Raw genomic sequence first — 11,463 nt, 5'->3', positions numbered from 1 at the left:
TATAGTGAGCTGATGATGATGATGATAATTAGCTGTCATTTTAACAATATGCTATTTATATTAAAGCCTAAGAATGAAGCAGTTCTTTTCACAAACAATAAGTTCATTTATAAGACCCATTAATAAGTTTCCGAGACCAAGATCCCTACTTTACACAAATTGTCATCTCTACTTTGTCAAAGATAATGAAAGGAATGACATATTTAGAGATTTTGAGTCTCAGAAACCTTACGCAACTCTTCATTGCAGAGTTTGTACTAAGAATAAAGGTAACATTATATTACCCAGGATCATTTAATCATAGCATCAAGGCATCTAATACAATTTGGCATATGCATATATGAAAGTGAAATCTTTGGGCATCACAATACATAATAAATCTTATATAATTACATAAATATCATATGTTATTACTGGATATCTTATATACTTTAAATTACATTACATTTATTGCTGCATATTAGTCTTTTATAGTATTTTTACTTCTCTTACTGTTTTCACTTCAGACTTACAAGTAACAGAATATGTTACCCCTCTCTTTCACTCCAAAAAAACAAAGATTTTCTTTTTATGCATCTGTTTTAACTATCAATCATAAATGTAAATATACAGAATTAAAACATTGGTTTTTAAAAATTACATTAAAAATCTTAAAACATACTATATCTATGTAAAGGGTAATACAATCGAGTCAAATTATATAAACAGATTATAAAAAATTAACTGACTTTTTGGAGTATCATTAATATTGCATAATTTTGTGCAAGCAAACTACATTAAAAAAAATATTAAACAATTTCATACTGTGGCACGTATGGTTCGTATTCAAATCCATTGTAATGAGTAAAACTAAGACTACTCATACCTGGTACGTCAGTAAATGATGTAAGTTCATTTAGCAGGGACGTAAACGCTGGTCTTTCATCAGGATCAACCTGCCAACATTGTAAACACATCTGAAAGAGTTCATCGCTAACATACGAAGGTTGAGATGGACGCATACCGCGTAACACTCTCGACGCAACATCCTTATTTACAGTATTAGGATAAGGTGTAGCACCTATAGTTAACGCTTCCCACATTAAACATCCAAATGACCATATATCTGCTTTCGGATTGAATCTTGTCTGTCGTAGCATTTCATGTGACATCCACCTCGTGTAATCTGGCGTTTCATGAAGTGGACGAATGTGAGACAGACCGAAACCGGCAACTTTCGCCACACCACTGTTACTTATAATAATATTCCTACAACTCAATTTTTTGTGATAAATTTTCTTTAAGTGCAGATACTCCATTCCAGATGCTACATCAACACACATTTGTATAACTTTATTCTCAGTTATAAGACAAAATTTGTTGTTCTGCAGATCTCTCTGGCGACATTGTAGAAGCATTTCCTTAAATGTCTGCTTATAATCTTGTAGGACAACAAATAACGTTGTATTTGTCTCGCAAATACCAAGAAGAGATATCACATTTTGATGTTCACTGGACTTTATTAAAACATCTAACTCCTGTAACATTAGACGCCTGTCTGTCTTCTCCAATTCTCTATCAGGTATTACCTGGACTAGACCAGGAGTGAGGGCTCCGTGTTGCTGGACACTGCCTTTTGTAAATTTTCCATAACTACCAACACCAACAACACATGATATATTAATATCAATGAGATTTCTAGGTATATTCCACAGTTTTCGTTTCAAGTTACCGTAATAATCAACTCTTTCATCTTCATCTTGTAAAAACCCAGAGTTTTCAATCTCAATACAAGGTTCACTCAAACTCAACGGCATCGATTGTGAACCTCTTTGCATTCTAGCTATTTGAATCTTTTTACGTAGAATTATGAGTAGGCCGATTCCAATCAGTATTAGCACAACTCCGATAGCTATTGCTGCACCAAGTGCCACTACCAATGGTGAATATTCTTCAGGTTCATTAATATTAAGAATTATCTTTTTTGTAGATTCTGCATATCTTACTTTTCTGACATGATTCTTTTCACTAACCACACCCAGTGACACCTCAATATCATATGTCAGTGGTAATGGGGCATTATAAAAGCCATTGTAAGTGCTACGATCACCTATTATAAAATCATTTTTGATGTCATCTGTATCCAATTCAGCTGTTATATAATATGGATATCCTTGTTCATTTGCATATGTATAATTTCCAAGATTTTCAACAATAAACCCTTGTTGATATAATTCTATAGATACTACTATTCTGTACATAGATACTGGCCCATTCACATTTCTTGCTTCAGGTATTTGTACCACCATTCTGTCTCCACGTCTGTCTTTTATAATAATATCTGGTGGACTCGGGTTTGGTGTACCAATTACCGTTTCAATTCTAATCGTCACATTTGGACCCTCATCTTCATAATTTCTTGCTGCTATACTAATATTATAAGTTGACCCGGGCTGCAGATTTAATAGTTCAGAATTCAAAGTAGTATTACTTACTCTCCATTCTAAAGGTATCAAGTTGAAATCTGCAAATGTTTCTATGATTATTGCACGGATAATGTAACCTGTAATCTTTGAGTAAGCTTGCGGTGGACTCCAACTGACTCGTACTGTTGTCTCAGTTACATTCACCATGTTAAAAGAGGCAGGTGGTCCCGGCGCTGAAACTTCTGTATCATACACGCTCGCGGCATCAGCACCGCCGCACTTTTGCGTAGAATTTTTTGGGCAAGGAATATCGCATGATTCTGATGGTAGCTCGAATTGCCCCGGTGAATTGCCACAGAAACATGTCGAATCGTTTCCCAAGAGAGCATATTTGTAATATAATTCTTCGCAAACTTCCAAACAAACGTCGGCCGACTGACCGCTGTGTGTGTTCAATGCATCGTTGGCGTTGAATTTATAACATCCAATGTAATCACCACGTTCTGCTTTTACTAAATTAACATGATAAAGGAATACCACTACGGTTACCAGCCACCAATTGCCCATTGTATATTCTCGACATTGACTCATGTACTGCAATTTGACGTTAACGCCTTAACGCCCTTTATATAAAACACTTTTCTCTTCTATGGAATACTTTATAAACACCTTAAAAATAGTTATTCTCACTGTCATGGTTACACGTTTTTGGTCATCTTTATCTTAGTAAAGAGCAGAAATCAATAATATTCATAAATTCACGATGCGGAACTGCATTATTGTTTACTACACAAAGATTAAATACAAATGACAAACCGACCCGTACGTCGCGGCGTCGTTTTATTTATATTGTATTGCAATTATTGGATTTGGTTTATTAGACTATGTTATTTTATTGATACGGAAATGCGAGGAAATACGGAATTGAGGAAGCAGAACTGCGAACGTTATTTTGACATTTAACATAAAAAATATGATTAACAACATGGTCTTTATCAATAAAGTTCAATCAATTTTATTTTATATTTTTGTTACTTTAGTGTACAAAGTAAACATTGACAATAAAACAACTAAGAAGATATTTTGAAGTTAACCTGTTCCAACATTTTATTTTACCTTTTTTCTATAAATCGTAATTTTCCAATCATTATTTATTCTGTGTAATTCAAATGTTTTTTTTATCTTATCTGTGTACTAATCGTCGTTGATTGGTTGATGATGCTGAGTTGTTTGTTTGTATGACAGTTATTTAAAAGTTACAAACGGTAGATTGTTGAAATTAAACAACGGACAGATTAATTCAAAAACTAATAAGAATTGTTGCTTTAGTTAAATTTAAAAGACATCAATGCACTGTAAGTATTGATAAGAAATTTATGGTACATCAAAAATATGGATCGAAGTGTAAAAAGTGAGAGGAAAACAAGAAGTATGCGCCTCAAGGAGAATTGCGAAGAAGTACCTAAAAGTTTAATTAAAAAGGGTAACTATGTGCGTAATCCTGAATTAGAAACAAACAATGATTTTGACGAAGAAGTGCCTAAGTCTACTCGTAAGCTAAGACGACATACGCTCAAAGAACAAAACAGAGCAAATTCCGAAGATGATATTCCAGTAAAAAAACATAAAAAATCAAGCAGGACTAAAAGAAATCATACAGAAACCTTTGATAACCTGGATACAGGGGATCAGCATGACGTTGAAATTCCGGAAGTAAAGCATAAGGTGAAGAAAAGCAAAAAGAAAAAACAGGATGTTATGGTTGAAGATGTAGAGAACGTTGATGATATAAAAGACGTGCCAAAGACAAAAAGGAAGTCTAAAAGGAGAAAGAAGCAATCAAGTGAAGCAAGTCCTATAAAAATTGAAGAAAATAATGAAGAAAAAAATGAAATATTTGTAAAAGAAGACCTGCTGAATGTAAGCAATGCATCAAATGAATCTTATCACAGTGCTGCTGGCAGCATTCACAGCGAGAAATTACTTGAAGTCAATGGCACAGTTACAGAATCTGAATCTGCAGTCATAAATAGATCAAGAAAGAAATCAACACCAAAATCATCTAAAAAGAACAACATTTACAAGTATTCTGTTAAAAATGAGATAGTTATCAACTCATTTGAAAAAGAACCTTTGAAATCTGAATCAAATGCCTCTAAAACTTCTGAAAGTTTCAATAAATCTATGGAAAATAAAAATCATAGTAATACATCTAAAATAAAACTTGATGATACTTTTGAAAAAACAAATTTAAATAACAGCAATTGTTCAAAAGTGAAACTTGATGATACTTGGGAAAAAATAAATTCAAATGAAAACAGTTGTTCTAAAATAAAACTTGATACTTATGATAAGCCAATATCAAATGAAAACAATTGTTCAAAAATAAAACTTAATGATACTTTTGAAAAACCAAACTTAAATGAAAACAATTGTTCTAAAACAAAACTTAATGATACTTTTGAAAAAACAAATTTAAATAACAACAATTGTTCAAAAGTGAAACTTGATGATACTTATGAAAAATCAAACTCAAATACAAACAATTGTTCTAAAACAAAACTTAATGATACTTTTGAAAAAACAATTTCAAATGAAAAAAATTCTTCTAAAACAAAACTTAATGATACTTTTGAAAAATCAAACTCAAATACAAACAATTCTTCTAAAACAAAACTTAATGATACTTTTGAAAAAACAATTTCAAATGAAATCAATTGTTCAAAAATAAAACTGAATGATACTTATGAAAAGACAAATTCAAATGGAAACAATTGTTCTAAAATAAAACTTGATGATACTTATGAAAAACCAAACTTAAATGAAAAAAATTCTTCTAAAGTAAAACTTGATGATACTTATGAAAAACCAAACTTAAATGAAAACAATTGTTCAAAAATAAAACTTAATGATACTTTTGAAAAGACAAATTCAAATGTTTCTATTAATATTGAAAACTGCAATAATCAGTCCATGAACAAACGAAGATCATCCAGCATTTTGTTGTTAGATGCATCTAATTCAATGACAAACTTAAACAACACATTTGATAAATCTGATAGACCTAATGAGAACAAATCACTAGATGCGACATTGGAAAAACAAAAACTAAATGGTACTTATGACTTTGATGAGAAAAATGCAAGCTTAAAATCTGACGGTAACAAAACAATTGACAACGCTAACAATTCACATATCAGTATTAACAGTGACGATTCTAAAACAGAAAATTTAATAAACATTACCGCAGAGTTAGTGGAGAGTAGCAATGATGAAATATCTTTTAAAAATTCCCCACCGAAAACAGGAACTCAAAATTTAGAACTACCACTAACACCTTTTAAACGGGAAGGTACTTATACTAAAGAGAGTCCACCGTACGTTGAACAAGAGCCTGACACAATATCCATAGATTCCGGAAACACTGGAAGTGATAATTCATGTAGGACTCCGGATAGACGTAAAACATTACAGTCACCAGGGTGCACACCATTTGTGATGATAAAGGAGAAAAAGACAGTTTTTAATGTAACACGTTCTATTGAAAAGTCATTACGGAGGTCTACATCCATGGAGCCAGCACCCAGGGCCACCAAGGTGATGTTCTGTAGCCCCACGAACCAGGCCACCATCGGCTCACAGATTAAACGGAAGGTGATCAAATCTAACATAAAAGGATCAAATAAAAGTTTTATTTTTGATAGTAGTGGTAAGTGTTATTTTACCTTTTTAATAAATCACATTTGAGTCAGTCAAATCTTATCTTGCTAATATTATATAAGCGAGTTTGATGGATAGATGGATGTTTGTTTGAAGGTATCTTGAGAATGGCTTAATGGATCTCAATGAAATTTGGCATACATATAGAACATAGCCTGGAAGAACACATAGGCTACTAATTGTGTGTTTTTTTTATTCTGCGTAGACGGAGTCGCGGGCGACTGCTTGTTATTTATATTTTTGCATTTTATTTGAAGAAATATTGTCCTTTATCCATTTTACTTATAGTCTTGTTTGCTTTAAAACAAATCTAGGAATACTTCTGCCTCTCTTGTGATGGATACAGCTGTACTCAGTCATTTTAAATCTACACAATGCTTTAATGTCTGAGAGTTAGTATTTAGAATGTGGGTAATACACTATGCTGTCTGTTCATCCAGTGTCGGAGGTCAGTCGTTCAGGTCGTAAGCGGTCGTACACACAGAATGATGTAGATGAGGTGCGCAGTAAGAGATCTAAACTGGAGGAGGAGAAGAAATCAGTGGAGAGACTCTCACGTCCCCGGACATTGAGTGCTACAGGTAAAATAAAATACAATAGTAATTTTTTAATTAATAATTTTACTATCCAAAATCCTTAACAATATTTTTTCACATAGAAGCATGTCTGATTTTCACATCTTGTGCTCACAAAAGTTTTCAAGACTTTCATTTACAGTGTAACTTAAAAGTATAAAAAAAAATTACCTAAAATGTTTATTTATTTTTTATCTTATAGACTATTACTATTTTTTTCTAATTCTTACATCTATGCAACACTTTTTCTAATTACTAAACATTTATAATTTACAGTGAAAACCAGCGAAGCTTCAACACCAACAAAGAAACCAATAGTGTCAAAGACAAAGCTAGAGAGTAAAGTTACAAGGACAAAGTTGCCAAACTTTACTGCATTACATCAGAAGCAGTTTGATAAGATGGAGTCACTGGATCAGTGCCAGGAGAGGAAGGCAAAGCGCGCCAGGCAGTTGCTGACACCTACTGGAACTGTCAACATGCTGGAAAAAACAAGTCCTAAAGGTATGTATTTATGAGTACACAAAACCGATGAGTTTGCGTTATAAGGATAGGATGGGGAAGTAGATTTGAAAGGAGGAGGGAACGCAAAAGAAGGGGGAAATATCCTCTTTTTGTAAGTCCTATCGTCTGTCTATTAAATATAGGGAACGCGTCGGCAATTGCGGATGTCTATGGATAGCTTTCGCTTCGCTATTTCGGCGAATACAGGTGGCTACTTGCTCGTTTGCCGTGTTATGATATAAAAAAAATTGCATAGATGTATGAATGTTGTAGAGGTGATGTGTAGTAAGACCGCGCTAAATACAAGTCTGCAGTCTCTACCTACGCCTCTAGATTACGGGCGTTATGTTGTGTTTCCGAGAAACTGTTGTTTGACATGTTGTGAGAGAGTTATGTTAAGGCAAACCTCTTAATATCATTTTACTTCTATTTTCTGTTCCATATAAAGTTTTAATTTTTATTACTTTTAGATATGGTAAATGGCTGAATAAATAACCTTATCATATTTATTACTTTTAATTGCTCACTTATTATATGACATAGATTAGATATAAGTATCTAGCATTATGTATTTAGTTGCTAACAAATTCCAAATATTTTAAAAAAAGAATACGAAATTCATTTTACCGCCGATAGATGGCGTTAAAATAAAATCGTTAGAGAAGCTAATTTGGGCGCAACTTTTCCACTATATTTTTTTTATTTTTATTGTTAAATTTTTCTTAATTTTTTCTCATTTAATTTATATTATAACAGCTCAATTTTTTTTTTCAGAAAAAGATACAGAATCGGATTCAAAAGCTGCAAAAGAGAAACCCAAACCGAGTACACCTTGTTTACGGAAATCAAAAACATTAAACCTCACATCATTGAACCCTGGATACACGAGGTTTGGGTTCAAAATGAACACCACCGTGAATCCATTCAGTGTACCCAATAAAGAAGATAAAGCGAACGAGAGTAAACTCCTTCCTTCTAGAACGGGCGCTACAACTTCTAGAAGAGAAGCAGCAAAGCAGACAGTGATGAGAGAGAAATCATTCACAGAACGGAACAGCGCTAAGAGGAATGAAAGCAGAACTTTCATAAAAGGAGTTAGAACAAATAGGAGGTTCCAATTGCAGATGCAAATGAGAAATGTTAACATGAACTAAAAATTTCAGGACAGGAAATAGTGTTTGGTACAATTCAGAATATCAAGTTAGTTATTCACTTATGGTAATGAATCCCCATTGATTTAGAAACCGATAAAATACGACAGTTTATTTTTATTGTCCTCATGGACGATTAGGGGATAAAAGAAGGCTATTTCAAAGTTATTACTTACTATAAACTTGTGCTACTTTTATTACTGTGTGCCATAAACGCAAGTTGTTTAAGGTACAAATTATTATTTCGTACTTTTTAATATTATTTTTAAACAATTTATTAATTAAGAAATGTTTGGATTAACATATAAGCTAATACTGACAATATTTAATCCCCGGTATTAATAAAATTTAAAAGTATGGTCATCAGCTCACAATACATCCCCACTGAGAAGCTCAGACAATATCCTAAGGGTCCGTGCAAACGGGCCACCGACAACCAGTTCACACGATTTTTTATACATTTTATGATGGCCAACGGTGACTGTGGTCGGTAGCCCGTCTGCGCCGAGCCTAAGTTAGGAGTGACTAGGCTATAGTCAACCACGCTGGTCCAGATTGACTTGGTGAAAAGTATGGTAAATGCTTACAAATTTTGATGCTACCTTTTAGTATAGGACAAGTATGTATTGTTTTAACAAATGATTAAACTGTTTTTGTATACGTTGTTTTATTTTATGTATTAACTAGATGTCGCCTACGTCCGCGCGGGGTGAAAAAAACTTAATTAGTGTGTTTTTTTCCAGACTACGCTCTACATCTATGGCAAATTTTTGTGAGATCCGTTAAGCCGTTCTGGATATATCTTCAAATATACATCCATCTATCCAAACATTCGCATTTATAATATTAGTAAGATTCCAATTTTGCTATAATGTTGGCAATAAAATCGGAAGTTTACGTAAGACGGAAATGAACGAAATTAAATATAATTCACTACACTAGTATATTCATTTAAAATATTCGCAATTGAAAACAATACTGCAATAACTAATGCTCTAAACAAATGTAACTTGCACTCGCAATAAGAGAAAGTTTGACCGCCAAAAAGTCAAGGCTTTCACGAAACGACCTTGAGCGGTACACGAAACTGCTTCCACGTTTAAGTATCGGTTTTCCGGTAGTTCATTGTCTAGTAACAACTTAGCGCAAAATGCACATGGCTTAGTAAACATAAAACAACACTAAAGTGAGTTTCCACTACGGTAACTTTTCAAAAATAATCTTACAAATATAAATGCGAATGTTTACATGGATGTTTCCAGACCAGCTAAACGGATCTCTCTGAAATGTGGCATAAATGTAGAACATAATATAGGCTACTTCTTAAGTTTTCTTAATTCCGCGCGGACGTAATAGCGGGTGTCAGAATTATTATATTTAAAACGTCTTTTAACTCGTTTAAAGTAAAAACAACCTGTAAGACAAACAATACCTTTATTAAATGCAACCTCTATCACCTTTTGCTTCTAAAACAAATTATTTGCAGTCCTCATATCACGGAAATATGACGTCGCGGAAAATATTTAAACAAGGTCTTATTTGCTTGTTGTATTTCCTCGAGCAGTGTTATAATTAAAAACATCAGGACGAATTACGCTTACCTAAAAGCTTTAGTAACATCATTCCGTAGTGAAATGGTTGAAATTAGGTTGCTCAACTTAAGGATAATGATCGACTAGATACTTTCACATTCTAGTTAGCCAAAAGAACTTTTCTAAATCCTCACTTGATGGATTTTATTTGTCAGTTATTTATAGCTATTTACAGGAGAAAATACAATACTGCTTTTGTTTTGAATGTTAAAATGTTTTTTAGTTAGTTGTAAGTAGCGTGATAAATTATTATTTTATAGGTAAATAAATTCACAATACAAACGGACCTTTTTTGCGGGCGATAGCGATACGTGACTATAATATTAAAATCGATATTCAGTCGAGTGGCGGCCAATTGATAGCCGAATATGTTAGACATATTGACTTTGTATAGAATACAGTACACCGTATGAAAAAAATAGTTATCAAATATTGCAAATGGGAAAGTTTGTATGCTTATTTGAAGTCTCCAGAACGGCTGCATCTTGTTGAAATTTGATAGATAGCATAGTCTGGAATCTGGAAAAATAAATAGTTTACCGAGTTTTTTTTCAAATTCTGCGCGGACGAAGTTGCGGGCAAAACTTAAAACCATTATAAAGCATGTTTAAATAATTAAAGTCATTTAAGACCACAATTCGTGTGATTTTAAGTTAAATATTAATATAATGTAAAAGTTCTGAAAATAATCAAATATTTATTTGATTATTTTCAGAACTCGTAACTTTTTTCAATTAAAGGTCAGTTCATTCTTTGCAGCAATCGTTACAAGTTGGTGAGTTGGACCAAACAGTTGCCAGGCTATTGTCGACTGCGCGGGCGCTAGGTCTTACGTTTAACAAACGGGGGTAAAGGAAACTGCTAAATTGGCTACAATCATATTTATTTATATCTCAACATAGAAGCGCAGCATGGTAATGACACTCCGGACAATTTCCTTCGTACAATACTTAAATATCATTTAACATAATTCTTCGAACATCACTGAAATAGTGTCCTTTTCTTCAACGTTTTAAATCACTTAACTTAAATACATTAGTAAAGTAAACTATTTAATAATGTGGTCATAGACAATATAAAGATTTAACCTTCGCAAAAGATTTGGAAGCCGATACAAAATGGCTTCATTAAATCGAAATACACAACGTGAAATGTTACCAGTACCCGTATCGGTTGGCAGTTTTTAGCAAAACTTTCACTTCAATAACAAAGCAATTGCGATGGCACTAAATGTGCAAAAATTTATTATAAAAATAGTAAATCTATTGTTTACAATAGCGGCGTAGTACCCGTAGTGGTAGATTTCATAGAATAACCGTACGTTAAAGCGCAAAATTAAAAAAAAAATCTTTTTTGACCACTTTATTAAATAATTACACTGCCGTCTTGTGCTCAAAAACAATATCACATTTAGAACTTTAACAAATGTTTTGAGTTGTACTATTTATTTTTCTATAAGAAATTTTAAAGTTAACTCAAAGAAAATAAATATCTCACTCTAATGAAAATGCTGATG

The 11,463-nt window shown here is 32.9% G+C and overlaps 2 protein-coding genes across 2 annotated transcripts; one reads left to right on the top strand and one right to left on the bottom strand.

Moving 5' to 3' along the window:
* On the bottom strand, positions 1-3,372 carry LOC106119973 (tyrosine-protein kinase Wsck). The gene has a single exon (XM_013315114.1). The coding sequence runs from the start codon at positions 2,994-2,996 to the stop codon at positions 789-791; it is 2,208 nt and encodes a 735-aa protein (XP_013170568.1). The 5' UTR covers positions 2,997-3,372; the 3' UTR covers positions 1-788.
* A 311-nt stretch (positions 3,373-3,683) lies between these two features.
* Mink (Mitotic spindle and nuclear protein) lies at positions 3,684-9,013 on the top strand. Its single transcript, XM_013315113.1, has 6 exons — positions 3,684-4,840; positions 5,126-5,138; positions 5,310-6,114; positions 6,566-6,706; positions 6,977-7,204; positions 7,979-9,013. Exons 1-6 carry the CDS (start codon positions 3,798-3,800, stop codon positions 8,356-8,358), a joined length of 2,610 nt encoding a protein of 869 aa, XP_013170567.1. The 5' UTR covers positions 3,684-3,797; the 3' UTR covers positions 8,359-9,013.
* The last annotated feature ends 2,450 nt before the right edge of the window (positions 9,014-11,463 follow it).

Source organism: Papilio xuthus, unplaced genomic scaffold (assembly GCF_000836235.2).
Source record: "Papilio xuthus unplaced genomic scaffold, Pxut_1.1 DF826961.1, whole genome shotgun sequence".
In the NCBI taxonomy this organism is placed as follows: Eukaryota; Metazoa; Arthropoda; class Insecta; order Lepidoptera; family Papilionidae; genus Papilio; species Papilio xuthus.
Note: the sequence above shows the minus strand (reverse complement) of the source record. Positions and strands in the feature narration are given on the sequence as shown.